The sequence below is a fragment of the Rana temporaria genome, chromosome 2, assembly GCF_905171775.1.
Source record: "Rana temporaria chromosome 2, aRanTem1.1, whole genome shotgun sequence".
NCBI classification, from domain to species: domain Eukaryota; kingdom Metazoa; phylum Chordata; class Amphibia; order Anura; family Ranidae; genus Rana; species Rana temporaria.
The window spans coordinates 357,500,845-357,518,865 of NC_053490.1; the positions used below are offsets into that span (position 1 = coordinate 357,500,845).

Here is an 18,021-nt window from a genome sequence, read left to right on the forward strand (position 1 = left end):
GGGTGAATGGGTGAAAGGAACAGAAAAATAAGAAAAGAAAGGAAAAGAAAAAATATATGTGAGTGAAAAAGCATATAAACTGAAGGTCCTATGGAAACGTATGTGAGACAAGAGAGTGTGGAGGAGTGAATAGTTGTGTGTGTGTGTGAAAGGGGTGAATGGGTGAAAGGAGCAGAAAAATAAGAAAAGAAAGGAAAAGAAAGTTTTTATATCTATTTTTATCATCCTCGGAGCGCCACACTATGAGCATAAGTTTATGCCAACTTAATTATTTTTATAATATATATACCTTCTTTTTGTTTGTTATATGTTCATTCTGCTTTATGATTATAACATTTTGCTACATGCATATATACATGTGAAGACTGGGTAATAGATCATGTAGGTGCTGCATGGACATACACATCTTATACACCCGTTTGAATTATGTTCTAGATGGATACATATGTGTTTTGTCCATGGCTTCTATGCGATGCTCATTGTTGTCACGATGGCTGCATGTGGGATATGCAGGGGACACATTTGAGCGGGGAGCGCGGTCTGATGGTTATTGTCTCGACTTTGCTTTGTGGGGTCCATTGGAGCGCAGCCTGGTGCTTGCTCTCCATTGACTATTCCCTCCCCCCCCCCCCCACTTTTTATCCCAAATGTGGATCACGTGACCTTGTCAATTAGAGCACCCAGATCTTGCACACTAGTTTGTGTTTCCACATGTCTACAACAAGTTACAATATATATGTTATCTATTGCTAGAAAATTGGGCTCATTAATTAAACTTAGTTGTTTTACTCATTGAAGTCCTCTCATAACAGCATCACAGCATATTAAACACCACAAACAAAAATAAGAACGATGATAGTAATAATGGCAATTAATAATAAGAACGAGAATTTACACAATCTACTAAAAAATGCTTTAAAATCTATACAAAATAAATAGTTTATATATGTACCCATCATTTGAGTATATAGTCTAATAACAGTCCGACACAGGACAGCATTATCACCTCCACCAAGTGAATGTCTAATGATTATATATTTTTCATACATTCACTTTCTAATTTTATTTCAGTTTAATCACTATCGCACTATTCACGGGGCTTTCCTGATATACGTTTCCAAAATATACCTTCAATTACAAGTCTTTGCACTCATTAACAATACATTTACTCTGCTCGCACACACACACACATTTCACATTTGGTTATATCACATATCAGTCTTCACTCATTCGCACATTCTGCTCTTTTCCCCTTCTTCCCCCTCTCCCCTCCCTTCCTCCTGCCCCCCCCCCCCCCCCGATTCTCCCATCCCTCCACCCTGCCCCCCCACCCCCCTCTTCCCCGACCTCATTTCACATTTTCCTTTTTCTTTTCACTCACTTTACCCCTTTCACACATCCATCACTTTCTCAATCTATTCACTCCTCCACACTCTCGTCTCACATACGTGCTCCTGCTCCTTTCACCTATTCACCCCTTTCACACACACACACACACACACACACAACTATTCACTCCTCCACACTCTTGTGTCACATACGTTTCCATAGGACCTTCAGTTTATATGCTTTTTCACTCACATATATTTTTTCTTTTCCTTTCTTATTTTTCTGTTCCTTTCACCCATTCACCCCTTTCACACACACACACACACACACACATTTAATCTATCACTTTTTTCATTTTCCCATATTAGTCTACACATCCTTTCCATGTGTTTTCAGTTTTGGGTCTCATTTACATTCGTGTGTAATAATATGCATATTAATCATGTATTATGCCATTCATCCACACATTCACATGTTATAGTTCTGCATTTCTAGGACTTTTTTATGGCTAATGGATGATAGGATGCACGTTTGTGGACATGTGGAAAACACTTTCAGCCCTATCTGTGTGATACACCTGTGATTATCACTTTCCCTGATTAGCCAATTAAACAATTAGCTTTGAGGGCGTCTACACAATTGCTTTCTATGTTGAATAGAGTATAAATGTCTTCTTTTGCTACACATAACCAGCTATGAATAAGCACTGTATGAGAGTGTGAAACGCGTTAGCCTTTTTTCCTGATTTTTTGCTGTGACCAGTTTTTATTAAAAGGAACAAATTTTTATTTTTGGAGTGCGGCCGTCCCGGTTCTTTCTTATACATTTTTGCATACTATTGCAGTGCCTGCACCCAAGTGTTTGGACTCCACTTTGCAGTTCTCTGGGACCTCTGAGCGGTAAACTTTCTTTTCCCTGGGCCAGGATATAACGGTTGGAAGTTACCTCTGACCACCGCGGAAGAAAACTCTGTAACCTTCCGCCGACCCGTACGGGCGAGTCATTGGGTTTTTTCAGTTTGCGCAGGAGGATTGAAAAGGATTCCCCCTTTTCTCTTGGCTTTCTGCGCTGACCAACTACCACCCTGAGGTTTGTTACCTTTCTCTTGCACTCTTTGCGTACGAAAAAAAAACGCCTAGGGGGCCGTTTCTTCCTCTCGACTGGAAAGGATTTCTTCCTATCCGCAGTCCTGTCGCGGATACTATCCAGTTCAGGCCCAAAAAGGAGGTCCCCCGAGAAAGGAATCCCACAAAGTTTGTTCTTTGACGCCGCATCACCAGGCCAGGTCTTTAACCACAATGCCCTCCTCGCTGAATTAGCCAAAGCTGCGGACCTTGCCGACATCTTAACTGCTTCCGCCAAAGCATCTGCTATATAGGCCACTGTCGAGGATAAAGTGGTGAAAGAGTCCAGAATTTCCTGTTTTGGCGAGTCCGCCGAAATATGGGATTTTAACCGATTAGTCCAAATTCCAGATTCCGGTCAACACATGTTGTGGCCATGCCGGGTTTCAAATTGTTCATGATTGATTGCCATGCCCTTTTGAGGAGAAGATCCATGCGTTTGTCCATAGGGTCCTTGAGAACACCCATGTCCTCAAAAGACAGATTCATAGATCTGGACACTTATTCCACACTGCTGCCGGATCTTCCTCAAAAGGAAAGCGCCTTTTATGCCAGGGCTTGACAAATTTGCTTGGAATCTAGGAGCCAGCTAAAAAAGTTAGGAGCCAGGAACGCACCCCGTCCCGCCGAGCTCACGCGCAGAAGCGTATGCATAAGTGAGTAGCGCCCGCATATGAAAGCGGTGTTCAAGCAAAACATGTGAGGTATCGCTGTGATTGGTAGAGCGAGAGCAATAATTCTAGCCCTAGACCTCTTCTGTAACTCAAAACATGCACCCTGTATCATTTTTTAAACGTCGCCTATGGAGATTTAAAGGGGTAAAAGTTTGTCACCATTCCACAAGCGGACGCAATTTTGAAGCGCGACATGTTGGGTATCAATTTACTCAGCATAACATGATCTTTCACAATATAAAAAATTGGGATAACTTCACTGGCGTCTTATTTTTTTATTAAAAAAAGTATATTCCTTCCCAAAAAAGTGCACTTGTAAGACCGCTGCGCAAATACGGTGTGACAGAAAGTATTGCAACAACCGCCATTTTATTCTCTAGGGTGATAGAATAAAAAATATATATATAATGTTTGGGGGTTCTAATTAGAGGAAAGGAGATGGCAGTGAAAACAGACAGGGGAAGCACCATTAGAATTGCTGGTTGTCTTGTCATACCAATGGCCACCACAAGATGGCGCCAGATCACAGAAAGAAAGCATAGGCCTGCAGAAGGCGTGGCCTCAATTACCTGCCGTCCGGCGCGGCCCGACACGATCAAGCAGCGGGGGCACACAGAGACACAGGATGCGCCAAGAGCCAGGTTGCGAATTCTAGTCGCAATGTTGACCTGGCGCCCGGGGTTCGTCGAACCCTGTTTTATGCGCTTTTGAGAAAAAGGCCTTTTTCTCTGGATCCTGCCATTCTTTAACTATGGCCTCAGAAATGACTAAGAGGACCGGAAAGGTCTGTCCCTTGGCCTCGCTTAGACCAGCATACATGCGGTCATGCAAACTTAAATCCCTCTTTTCCTCGTTCAGGCCTAATGTGACATAGATGGCCCTGAGTAAGCCCTTAACCTCTTCCAAGGATAACTTACATTTTGAAGGGGATACTGCAGACTCCTCTGACCCCTCACTGGAGGGTACATGGGAGCAACTTTCCCTGGACACTGGCTCTTCAGCTAAGGAAACCAGAGCTGGTAACGTCACCGAATCCTGAGAGGGCTGAGAGGTGGAGGCCTGAGTTGTGGAAGGGGAAACTAGTGAGTCACGAAGGGTCTGGATCGTAGCAAACAGTTCTTTCTTTGCAGAGGTAATCAACTCTTCCCGCATTGAGGCCGATTCCTCTTGAACCAAAGAAGAAATACATGCATTGCATAGTGCCTTCTTCCAACTTTCGCTCATCTTAGATCTACATGAGGTACATTTCCTTTTTGTGTCAGAAGTCTTGACCTGGAGGAAAAGCAGAAGAAAGCAGGGGAATCCCTAGTGAGAACCTCGTCCCCACATGTGGCCCCCTAACTAGGTGCACTAGAAAAGAAAGCCATTCCCGTGCCCAGACAGGCCCCCAAGCCACTGGGGGGGGGGGGAGGAGACCGGCCCTCCACCTAGAAAAAAAGGGTAGAATCCCATTAGGGAAAAACAGACTTACAGTGCTGCCTCCCTCCGGGGTCTTGTTGGTGCCCGTCCCCACCGCTGGGTTTTCCGCTACCTCCATCGCAGAGTGCCAGCGCTTCACTGTGGCTTTGCAACACGCTCTTGGACTCCTATAGCGCCGCTGCGCCGGACCGGAAGCGGAAATAGACACCAGCCTCTGCCCTGCCCCTTCCCCCTGCAGATGCGCCGGAAATGACACAATAACCCGGCGACCACGTGCATCATGGGTATACCCAAATGGCGCGCGGCCGCCGGGCGCTTCCATCTGGCTCTCACCGAGCACAACGGAGGGGAAGGAGAGCCCGGCTACTACCGCCACCGAACAGTGGCATGGGAGGGCGGACGGTCTCGCTGGCTTATCGCCAATGAAAAAAAGGAGGTAAGAGGGAAGCCGTCCTCCAGGCTCACCTGGAATATAGACTCCCCCCATAGAAGATGTTCCCTGAAGGAGAGAGAGGAGTCGCTATCTCTCAAGGTGCTGTCCTGAAAGACGCCTTGGGAAAAATGAATGAATGAATGAATGAATGTATGTATGTATGTATGTATGTATGTATGTATGTATGTATGTATACTGTGATGGTCGGATTTTGTGCAAGGTTGCTGGTTTACGCCAGATTTTGGAGAGAAAGACACATTAATTTCACAGCTGTGTCTTGGGCTTTTTAGTTCTGACCTGACATGGCTCAGGGCCCCACCCAACAGTCTGTTCCTATAATCGGGTGGATTCCCAATCCCTCTGAGAGGAGTCAGACGCTGCATGGGTGCAGCTAGAGCATGCAAGTCTGCAGGAGGCAGATGTCGTTTGATGATTGAGCAGCAAGACGCTTATCAGGAGAAAGCTAGGTTTGAGCTTATCCCTAGGAAACTGTTTGTTTTGAGGAACAGAACATAGGCCTAGGCTAAAGGCCCGAAACAGCCGGATGTCAAGTATGAAAGCCAGGAGGCTAAACTGTTGGCTATGCAAGATGCAGAAATACTGTTGTATTTGTGAACTTTTGTGCTTTTAAATAAAAGTGAAAAAGAAAAAAACAGTGCAGCGCTAGTGAGTGATATTGTGCTCATATAAATTAATAATAAACAAAAAAAGTCATTCTGGAATAAACTGAAAATTTAGCCAGAATAGGAAAAAACATAAAAATGCAGATGGATATATGAAGAAAAAGTCTTAAAAAACCACGAAACAAAGTTCATATGACTCTATCCAGTAATTTTCCTTGTGAAAGAGAAGTGGATTGTGCAGACAATGTGAAAAGACTCTTGATTGATGTGAGGTAAGCTGTCACCAATACACCCGTGAGGAAGGATAAGATTGCCTGCTTACCAGATGAAAAGACTGTTTTGCATCAGTCTAATAGGGCCTGTGGGAAGTCTGGTCTCCCAATACCTTAGCCGTCAAGATAACCACGGTATAGCTCAGCATACAATCCGAAGAGTCATAAACCAAAAAAAAGAGAAGAAGGACCACTCATAGCGTATAACGTTTAAAAATAGAAGAGGGTTTAATAAAAATTGCACTTACAATTAGGCAATATAAATACAGCATGGATAGCAAAACGTCTCCGATCTCTTGTTCCGATGCTTCTCGCTACTCGGTCAGGAAAACACAGCCGGCGTCCTGAACGCCGGCTGTGTTTTCCTGACCGAGTAGCGAGAAGCATCGGAACAAGAGATCGGAGACGTTTTGCTATCCATGCTGTATTTATATTGCCTAATTGTAAGTGCAATTTTTATTAAACCCTCTTCTATTTTTAAACGTTATACGCTATGAGAGGTCCTTCTCTTTTTTTTGGTTTATGACTCTTCGGATTGTATGCTGAGCTATACCGTGGTTATCTTGACGGCTAAGGTATTGGGAGACCAGACTTCCCACAGGCCCTATTAGACTGATGCAAAACAGTCTTTTCATCTGGTAAGCAGGCAATCTTATCCTTCCTCACGGGTGTATTGGTGACAGCTTACCTCACATCAATCAAGAGTCTTTTCACATTGTCTGCACAATCCACTTCTCTTTCACAAGGAAAATTACTGGATAGAGTCATATGAACTTTGTTTCGTGTTTTTTTAAGACTTTTTCTTCATATATCCATCTGCATTTTTATGTTTTTTCCTATTCTGGCTAAATTTTCAGTTTATTCCAGAATGACTTTTTTTGTTTATTATTAATTTATATGAGCACAATATCACTCACTAGCGCTGCACTGTTTTTTTCTTTTTTATGTTACCAAGTTGTTGTACACAATTTAGTGCTAGCAGCTATTTACATTTATAATTCAATATTTAATTTAGCGCAGCGTCAACCTTTTGGTTTTTGTTTATTTAAATAAAAGTGGGCTACCAGGCTCTTAAAAACTCAGTTCTGGACTGGCGTACTCACTGAAAAACGCACCTAGCACAGGAGTTTGATCACCCCAATCTTACAATACACACACAATTTTTTTAAGCAGTTACAGCATTTTTTCCAACACCTGAATAGAAAAGGTTTGCACAGTATTTAATAAACAATATTTGTATCTGCATTTTAAACATTTATGGGAGAAAATTATAGAAGAATAGTTAAAATAATGCATACTTCTTAGTGATTGGGACCCAAATTTCCGGGGATCCTAAAGCATATCTAAAGCCAAGAACAAAAATTGTGTTACAGCTTTCCTTTGACAAGCTGTCTGTACTATAGTAAGCTCTAATAGTATACTGCGCTATAGACCTATAAACTAAGCAGCTGCAAACGCCACAATTTGACAAAACATTGTGCACAAATAAGGAAGGTTAAAAGTGCTGCGCTATAAATGTACAGTGATATAAAGTGACTTATTCAAAGAATGGTTAAAATAAAAAAATCATACAATTCTGTCCATATTGAACGATTCACTTGTATACAATGTATATGAATTAAAGTCCATATGCGACATCAAAAGAAAAAAGGTTTAGAAGTATGAAAGCCCAAAGTGTATCAAACTTTAGTATTTATAGTAGAAAGTTGTATTACTCCAAAGATCACCTGGTGCGATGTCTTATCAGACGAAACATGTTAGGTTAATGTTCATGCAACCACTACGTTGGACTACTACGTTTTATTGGGTTTCACGATGACATGCCTGTTTATTCCTCTTGGATGCAAGTGCAATATTCTTTTAATAAAAAAATGGTTTTGCACTATGTGGAGATTTTTTTTTGCTTCTAGGACGATTGACCTATGAGTGAGAAGTTTACCTTGACCGACGTGGAAAAGGATCGTGGATTCACCATACAGTTTAAAGTCTGGGAGATCTTAGTCTCCTGATGCCCATCTAACTCTAGGTTAATAGCATTTGAGGCCACACAATCCGGTAAGCACATTTCAACCCATTTACTGGTGGCGGCTTGTGCACTGAGGTGATTTTTGGAGTAATAAGGCTGTCCTATCAATACTGAAGTTTTATACACTTTGGGCTTTCATACTTATGAATTTTTCTTTATGTCACATATGGACTTTAAATTCTTATAAATTGTATACAAGTGGATCGTTCAATCTGGACACTGCATCACTGTACACGTATTGTGCAGCACTTTTAAACCTTTCTTGGCTGTACTATAGGTTCTTTGAATAAAAAGTGCTCTATGAATGGAGGAGGATCCTTCTTTCATCCACTCATCCATAACTCGCAAATTTTTTCCAGTCAAGAAAGCTATAGTACAGCTTCTATGAATGGAAAAGTGGTCAGAAAAGGCAGGCTTAGGCTGGGTTCACACTACGGTTTTCCCGTCCGTCAGCCGCATACGATTTATATGGAAAACCGTATGCGGCTGAAACGGACGGGAACGTATGGAACCGCACACATGTGCGTTTTCCATTAACATTAATGTTAAAGGAAAACGTATGCGTTTGCCATACTGTTTTAAAAACGACCGCAAAACCGTGGTTGAACACGGTTTTGCGGACGTTTAAAAAACGTTTTGCCAGCAAATCGTACGCACCCGGATGCATCTGAGTGCATACGATTTGCAATGCATTCTCTATCTATACGTTTTCCCGTCCGGGCCCGTACGTTTTCAATACTGAAATCGTATGCGGCTGACGGACGGGAAAACCGTAGTGTGAACCCAGCCTAAATCCGCACTTTTGATGAATGCCTGTGACATGTCCCATGGCTCTATTACCCCCACAAGGGTTACGGCTGCAGGGTAATAGTCCAGAGGATTTTACTTGTGCGGATATAAAAAAAGAAAAAAAAGTCTTTATCAAACTATAAGGGAGTAAATAAGGGAAAATGTATTGTTAAGAATTTACATACACCAATACAGAAGCCTACCTTTTAAGCAGATGGTACCAATTTACTTTTGCCAAGGATGTTAATATATCTATTGTTACTCACCTGCTGGGACTCTGTGCAGTTGATCTTCACTGGCAGACTTTGTAACAGGCTGGTGTGTGTTTGCTTCCTGTAATCGGCAGTGAGGTACAATGTCTACATCATTAACATCAGCCATTTTAGCTTCACATGATACCGAGTGCAAAACCTCTTCACTTTCATCATCAATGTCCCATGCGTCGCTTGTATTCCTTGCAAATTCATGGAAACTGGAAGCCTTCTTATTCTTAGTATGTTGTATGTGCACCCGTGAACGACCAAAGAGAAAACTGTAAAGATACAACATTAAGACATTGGGGGGGAATTCAATAAAGGGATAATGTTATGGCCCCCTAGCTGCAATAGATTAAAACATTACCTCCAAATCACAAATAAAGAAACTGGTGGTAATTAAGACCAACTAAGTTGACATACAAATAAACACCAGTGCTCAGAGTGAAGCATGCTGCAAAAATAACCAGAGAGGCTTAAACATAAGGTACGGTTGTCCCATGTGGACACATTTTTTGTGGGTGGGTGGAGATTCTGAAAAACTATTCCACCCACAGCCATCTGTTGTCAAATTGTGTTCACACCATTGCGAATTGGATGCGCATACAATTAACAATAGCAGGAGATTTAGACCAGCTCTCTATGGAGCCGATTCACATATCTCCGCAGCAGGTCCGGTGTGTTTTGCACAAAAACGCTGTGCGTCCCCTTTGGTCAATTTCAGCCCAAAATTCAGGCTGAAATTGGACCTTAAACAGTGAACCAGGACGCAACGGATCCCTGCTGTGAGATGGATGCAGTGATGGTGTAAACCCAGCCTAATGCCCCGTAAACACAATCGGAAAGTCCGATGTGAGCTTTTGAATGGAAATTCTGACCGTGTGTATGCGCCATCGGACTTTTGTTGTTGGAATTTCTGCCAACAAAAGATTGAGAAGCTGGTTCTCCAATTTTTTGATAGAAAAAAAAATTCCCCATTGGAAAAATTGGATTTTTGTACTCACCGTAAAATCCATTTCTCTTCCGTTCATGGACGGACACAGCAGCCTTTGACCTTAGGGTCATATCTGCTTCCTTCAGGAGAGTTTAGGCAAAAAAAAAAAAAGCACTTTAAGTTTTAACAACACTTTCCTCAGTGCAGCTCCTCCCAGGGGGCGTGGCCCCCCAGGTATAACCCACACCCTGCTCTAGCAGCCTCAGTTCGTAACAAGCAGTACAAACAAAGGAGGGGTGGGTGCTGTATCAGTCCATGAACTCAGAGAAATGGATTTTACGGTGAGTACAAAAATCCTATTTTCTCTTCCGTTCATGGACGGACACAGCAGCCTTTGACCTTAGGGACGTCCCCAAGCAGTGTCAACAATTTCGAGGGGTGGGAAAACACAGCAAACCAAGCTTACACGCCAAACAAAAACCGGAGTCACTCAACGGAGGAACTCCAACCTTAGACTCAGAAGATGCACTCACGTCCACCTTCTAAAATGTTGAAAAGCGTGGACCGACGACCAGGTCGCCGCCCTACACACCTGTAACACAGGAGGCTTGAGGTCGAAAAGCCCAAGAGGCACCGATCGCCCTGGTCGAATGCGCCGTAACCAGAAAGGGAGGCGCCCGCCCCTTTAGGGCATAGGCCTGAAGCACAACCTGACGGATCCACCTAGAAATGGTGGCCGACGAGACCGCCTGACTCTTTTCAGGACCCGACACTGACACAAACAGTGAGTCTGACTTCCAGAACGGAGCCGTAGCAGATAAACACACAGGAAGAGCCCGAACCACATCCAGGGAATGTAAAGTGGTCTCCTTCGGGTTCTTCGGCTGAGGACATAAGGATGGAAGAACAGTGTCCACATTAATGTGAAAGGCCGAAACGATCTTTGGGAGAAAAGAAGGCTGCGGTCGCAGCACCACCTCATCCTTATGAATGACTAAGTAGGGAGCCTTGCGGGACAAGGCCGCCAGTTCAGACACCCGTCTGATCTATGCAATAGCAACCAGAAAAAAAAAAAAAAAAAAAAAAATCACCTTTTGTGACAGAGTCAACAAAGGGATCTTTCGAACGTCCTCAAAAGGGAGCATCTTGAAGCACAGAGAGGACCAAATCCAAGTCCCATGGGAGCAGTGGAGGGCGCACAGGAGGGGCCACATGCCAGACCCCCTGCACAAACGAGCGCACCAAGGGGTGCGCTGGCAATGGTCGCTGAAAGTAAACAGCCAGAGCTGAAATCTGACCCATAACCGCACTCAAGGCGAGAGCCTGATCCACTCCCCGCTGTAAAAAATAAAAATAAAAAAATAAACCACACACCAGAATCCGGGACACCACGTATACACGGGGGTTCCACTTCATCTCTTCACACAGAGGACGCAGGTCTTCCACGTACAATGGTAAATCCTACGTGAAGTAGATTTCCGTGCACACAGCATGGTAGAAACCACTGAGCCTGACAGGCCCCGTTCCTACAACACCTGGCTCACAACAGCCACGCCGTTAAAGCCAGCGACTGTAAAACAGGATGGAAGATCGGACCCTGCGACAGAAGATCTTCTCTCAGGGGTAGACGCCAGGGGCGTCTGCCACCAGACGCACCAGGTCCGGGTACCAGGAGCGGTGCAGCCAGCCTGGAGCGAACAGGATTGTCGGAATCCCTACGGCTTCCACTCTGCGCAGCAGGCGAGGAAGAAGCTTCAGAGGAGGGAAGGCGTAAATTAGGCGATAGTGACCCCAAGGCGCCACCAACACGTCTTGACGCGTCCGCCCATGGGTCCTTCGACCTGGCCACGAACCGTGGCACCTTCCGATTGAGACTGGACTCTAGAAGGTCCACGTCTGGAATGCCCCACTTTTGGCACCGGCTGTGAAACACCTCCGGGTGAAGTGACCATTCTCCTTGGTCCAGATTTTGGCGACTCAGGTAGTCGACCTGCCAAGTCTGACACCCCCGGAATGTCCACGGCCAACAGAACCGGAACGGACCTTTCGGCCCACCGAAGGATGTGCGTGACCTCCATCGCCGCAGCTGAACTCCGAGTGCCCCTCTGATGGTTGACGTACACCACGGCCGTGGCGTTGTCGGACTGGATCCTGACCGGTCGGCCCTGCAGATCCAGGGACCACCTGGCAAGGCACAGCTAGATCGCTTGGAGCTCCAGAATATTGACCCCAACCGGAGAGGCTGGCATTCGTCGTGACCCCTGTCCATCGGCACGGTAGAAATGACTTCCCGGTCCGAAGCACCGGAGATGTCAGCCACCACACCAGGGAAGACTTGACCAGATGGGTCAACTGAATCTGGGAATCCAGAGATGACGGGAGCTTGTCCCAACGAGACAGAATTTCCCTCCGTAGCTCCTGGTGTGGATTGGGCATATGGGACCCGCCTCAAAAGAGGCCACCATCAGACCCAGAACTCTCATGCAGAATCGAAGAGACGACCCACTTCTGGGCCGACAACTGCTGCACAGCAGATCGCAGGAACTTCAGTTTCTCCGTCGGAGGAAAACCTGCGCTTCCGCGCAATCCAGGACTAGCCCCAGGTATTCCAGTCTCTGGACAGACTAACACTGACCTTCTGGATATTCAGAAGCCAGCCGAACTCTTGAGAGTCTGACACGAGATAGACACGTCCTCTAACTCTGAGCCTGAGGAAGCTCTCAGGAGAAGCCGTCCAGATATCCCATGATAGCAATTCCTCGCTTGCCTTAGCAGGGCCAGTATCGGGGCGAGCACCTTGGTGGGAGGGCCACGAATTGAAAGTGGTCCTCCCCGACCGCAAAGCGCAGAATCTCTGGTGCTTTGTGCAAATGGGAACAAGCAGGTACGCGTCCATGATATCCAAGGACGCCATGAAGTCCCCCTGATGGAGTGCCGCTATCACCGAGCGTAATCGACTCCATCCTGAATTTTTGTACCTTGACAAAACAATTGAGGGCCTTGAGGTCCAGGATTGACGGACCCCTTCCTTCTTGGGGACCCACAAACAGATTGGAGTAAAACCCCTGAAACCGTTCCTGTGAGGAACTGGCACAAATCACTCCCCTGACCAGAAGATCCTGGACAGCCCCCGCCAGAGCCAGCCGGCGTGCTGGAGGAAGCTAAAGGATGGAAGGAAAGAATCTGTTTGGTGACAAGAGAGACAATTCTATCTTATACCGCGAGGAAACTACGTCGCAAACCCAACGGTCGGAAAGAAGAGACCTCCACCGAGCCATGAATTTGCGAAGTAGGCCCCCCACCCGAGACATGGGCGGGAGCAGACCTTAATGCGGAAGCGGGTTTGTCCGCAGGCTTGCGGTACCAGGCGTGCCTCTGCCCCGCAGCGGGGCCTCAGCGCCTTGCGGATTTTTACCCACCGTACTGGGCGCACGAAAAAAAAAAACGCTTAGGGGTAGAAAAGGCGGGCCCTTGCTACGGCGAGGCTCCTTGCCCTTCCCAGACTGTGGAAGCAGTGTGCTCTTACCACCTGTGGCATCCTTAATGATGTCATCCAGGGATGACCCAAAAAGCCGCTCACCCTTAAAGGGTAAATCCACCAAGGCCTTTTTTGAGGATTGGTCCGCAGACCAGCATTTCAGCCACACAAGGCGGCGCAATACCACCGCATAGGCGGAGGCCCTGGAAAGCAAGGGGAGCGTATGCAGAACCGACACACAGACGAACATCAGACCCTGGTCCAGCCAGGTCCTTACAGGTCTCGGAAGCATCCTGTGCCTCCAGCTCCTGCAGCAGGAGCTTCGCCCTTTCAGTCAAGAGTCTGATAGAGTGCAGATATAAGGAGTGGCTTTGCTCAATTTGGACACGGGAGGGTCCACAGAAGGAGGAGAGACCCACTCTTTCACAAAGTCCTCCTCAAAGCAAAAACTTTCTGCGGCGTATCCCATTCCTTGTACAATAAATTGTCCGAATAAGGAACACAAGGAAACACATTTGTAGCGCGTGGCCGTTTGCGGAACCCAAAAGGGACCGGCACATCTGTGCCTCCGCCAAAACCTCAGGTCTTTGAGTTTCACGCACCGCAGAATAAGAGCTCCAACAAATTTCTTGTCAGTAGTTGACCCTGAAACAGTCATCCTCACTGTCCGCGTGGGTCAAGCCCGCATGCTCTGACACTACAGAACCAGAGCAGGGGCAATAGCCGGGTATGGTTCTGTGTCAGAGGCTTCCCCAGAAGCAAGCTCAGGGAGAGGGCGCTTTTTAACCCCCATCCGGGCACCAGTTGCTTCAAACCTGGTGAGAAAAAAAACCTCCAGGGCAGCCGACAATGCCTCAACAGATGTGGCAGGGGGAAGGCATCAAGGGTTAACTCAGGGCATGTGTGGGGAAGAAGTACCTGGCTCAGGCTACATAGTACCCCACCGCTGTGTCACCCCACTGCAAGCAGAAAACAACCCACGGTCACCTCCCGGCCGTTACAGAGTATGGGGTCCCCCAGGGAACACACCACCCCGCCCAGTGCAGCGCGAGCTGAGAGGAGTCTGAAGCATGCTGAGAAGCCGGCCGCGCTGCTGTCTGTCCCCTCAGAGAGATTCGTGGTCATCCTGAGCACTAAAACGGCCACACGAGGCCAAACGAAATCCAAGATGGCCGCCGTATATGCAAAAAACGCCACAGGACCATGGCAAACCCTCAGTTTGACCTCCCAGGGGAAAAATTTCCAGCCATACCACCTTACCTGAGCAAGGGCCACTACTTATACCCATCCTGCGACCACCGGCTGGAGGTATCCTAGACAGAACCAACGTCCGCATAAAATGGCATGGCTGTCGGCCAGACACACTGTAACAAAGCCATAAAGGCCGGTCATATGTGTGCCCTAGAACAAGATGTTCCCCAGCCGCCCCGGGAGCAAAGGGGCCTGTCGTGGATGACCCAGAGCTGAGCTGAGGGCCGGCACACGCTCGTAGGCCGAACATAGGGGGACTACAAGAGTCAAGACCCAGCCTGTCACCCAGTCGGCAGTTGATAGAAGAATGTCAGGATCCAAAAATGCAGGAACAAAATAATAAAACTAAAACTAAATAAAAAAAAAATAAAAAAATAAATAAAAAAAATCGCAAGAAAAAAATCTCCAGGAGTACAGGACTCCAGAGTGCCTGTCCTCTCCTGTTAGGCAGAGAAAAACTGAGGCTGCTGGAGCAGGGTGTGGGTTATACCCAGGGGGGCACGCCCCCTGGGAGGAGCTGCACTGAGGAAAGTGATGTTAACACTTAAAAGTGCTTTTTTTCTGCCTAAACTCTCCTGAAGAAAGCAGATATAACCCCAAGGTCAAAGGCTGCTGTGTCCGTCCATGAACGGAAGAGAAAGCCGAACATCTGTAGCAATTCTGACGCGCAAAGTTGAACTTCATTTTCTCGGCTCGTCATAGCGTTGTACGTCACCGCGTTCTTGACGGACGAAACTTCAGAGAACTTGTGTGATTGTGTATGCAAGCCAAGCTTGAGCGGAATTCCATCGGAAAAACGATCAAGGTTTTTTCGACGGAAAATCCGATTGTGTGTAGTTTAGTCTCAGAGTTCCCCATCAAGCTACCCAAAGACAAAATCATTTTTCTATGGGTTTCTGTGACAGGCACATTGGCCAGGCAGGAAGCTCCATGTTACTGAACTGCACTGAGAAAGGTGTCCAGTATAGACACTCTAAGGCAGTTTGGCTCAACCTGTGACCCGCAGAGCCCTCTGATGTGGTATGCAACCTCAAACCAGGAAGCGCATGCCCAGGGTTGGCAACCCATTGATCACGATGTTGGCTTGCTGTCCCACCATCCCAGAACATCAGAGTGCAGTGAGTCGGTGCCGACAGTAAGAGTAGTAAGCGGCAATAGAGGGGAGCAGGCTCCTGTCCCAAGCAAAGTGGTATGAAGTGCACTCTAATCCTTTCAAACAGCCTGTAGAGCAATGCCAGCAGCAGCTACAAGAGAAAAGAAGGTCAGTGTTTCAACACATACATTTGGCATAATAGCAATGGCACCTATAAAAAAAAAAAGAGAAGTATTAGGGCTGCTTTCACACCAATCCACAGGTGCAATGTAAACGCACCTGTAGCTTTCATGCAGGCTAGCTGCACTGAGCCATAGACTTAAATTATATCCTGTGTGTTTGAATGCGGGAGTTTGAGTGCTATCAGAGAGTGCACCACACTAGCAAGATACAATAGTGGGTAAACATCCAACAGGGATTGGTCCCAAAGAAAATTACGACCGACTGTTTAACCACTTACAGACCGGAAGATTTTACTGCCTAATGACCAGGCCATTTTTTGTGATACAGCACTGCGTCGTTTTAACTGACAATTGCGTGGTTGTGCGGCACTGTACCCAAACAAAATTTACATCTTTTTTTTTCCCCCACAAGAGATTTATTTATTTTGGTGGCATTTGATTACCTCTGCGGGTTTAAAAATGTTTGCATTCTAAAAAAAAAAAAAAAAAAAAAAAAAAAGCGACAATTTCGAAAAATATTAAATATATTTTTTACTTTTTGCTATAATAAATATTCAGAGATTTTTTTTTTTTTTTTTAAAAACACCTTAGTTAGACTTACCGGTGACGGTATTTCTATGAGCCTTTCAGGACAGCACCTCGGAGAGAGCGCAGCTCCACCCCTTCACAGGAAACTTTAAAAATCAGCTGCTTCCACCATGCCTTCAGTTGTTACCGAGAAATCCTCCGACATACTGGAAGATATAAAGCAGACAATTACCAAGTTCCACAAATAATATCTTACTTATGATAACCAAGGGAGGGAAGTAGGCTGCTGTCCTGAAAGCCTCATAGAAATACCATCACCAGTAAGTCTAACTAAGGTTTTCACCCTTCGCCTTTCAGGACAGCACCTTGGAGAGGATAACCGAGAAACTTACTTCAGGGTGGGACCACTGCCTGTAAAACCTTCCTACCAAAGGACTGGTCCGAGGCTGACATCAGATCCAAGCGGTAATGTCTTATGAAGGTCCAAGTGGCCGCCTTGCAGATTTGCTTGGGAGATGCCCCGGCCTTCTCTGCCCATGATGCTGCCACTGCTCTGGTAGAATGAGGCAAAATACCCACCGGAGGTTCCAGCCCTAAAGAGATGTATGCCTCTTTAATAGCTTGCTTTAACCATCTACCCAGGGTACTCTTGGAAGCCTTCCTGCCTTTGTTAGTACCATTCAACAGGATGAATAGTGAAGGAGACTTCCTGATATTCTTTGCAACTTCTAGATACGTTAGAAGACACCTCCTGACGTCCAAAGTGTGAAAAGCTTCTTCCCTGGACCCGAAGGACAGGGGCAAAAGTTAGGGAGAATTATCTCCTGTGTGCGGTGAAAGATTGATGATACTGTTGGCAGGAAAGCTGGGTCTGTCCTTAAGACTAGCCTATCTGGTAGACATCTCATAAAAGGTTCTTTAATTGAAAGAGCTTGTAACTCACTTATTCTTCGAGCAGAAGTTACTGCTACCAGCAGAATAGTTTTGAGTGTCAAAAATTTTAATGAAGACTCTTAAGGTTCAAATGGAGATTTAGTGAGAGCCTGAAGACCCAATGACAAGTCCCATTTGGGAAAACTACAATAGGTCTAGGCTTTACTTTTGCCATAGGCCTTAAAGAATCTGACTAAAAGGTTCCCTGACTATCAGTTTTTTTTTTTTTTTTTTTTAAACCCTGATAAAGGCAGCTACCTGTGTCTTGAGGGTACTTGCTGCCAAACATTTCTCCAATCCTCCTTGAAGAAATTCTAGAACCAAAATAGTATTACTAAAATTAAAGTTCTTGCTGGAACACCAGGTATAGACTTTCCAGACTTTAAAGTATATAGCTCTGGTGACTTTTTTTCTACTTGCCAGGAGGGTATTAATACGTTTTTCTGATAATCCCTTTCGTCTTAATATTTGTTCTTCAGAAACCAGGCTGTTAAGTTGAGATAGATTCTTCATCCAGATCCAGGCTGATTCTGAGACAACAGATCTGCCCTGATCGGCAACCTCCAGGGTTTTTTTTTTGCTGAAAGGTTCATCAGGATGGCAAACCAATGCCTCTTTGGCCAGTAGGGGGCTATCAGGATTAGCTCTGTGGATTCCACTCTGAATTTTGTCGGTACCA

General features: G+C 45.8%; 1 protein-coding gene across 6 annotated transcripts in view; it reads right to left on the bottom strand.

The window, feature by feature from the left end:
- The window catches only part of TBC1D22B (TBC1 domain family member 22B), a 911,570-nt gene that overhangs the window by 872,801 nt on the left and 20,748 nt on the right, over nt 1-18,021 (bottom strand). For all 6 annotated transcript variants that reach the window (XM_040337614.1, XM_040337609.1, XM_040337613.1 and 3 more), the window contains exon 3: nt 8,956-9,221. In XM_040337614.1, the coding sequence (XP_040193548.1) occupies nt 8,956-9,221 (266 nt within the window). The remainder of the gene's footprint in view (nt 1-8,955; nt 9,222-18,021) is intronic.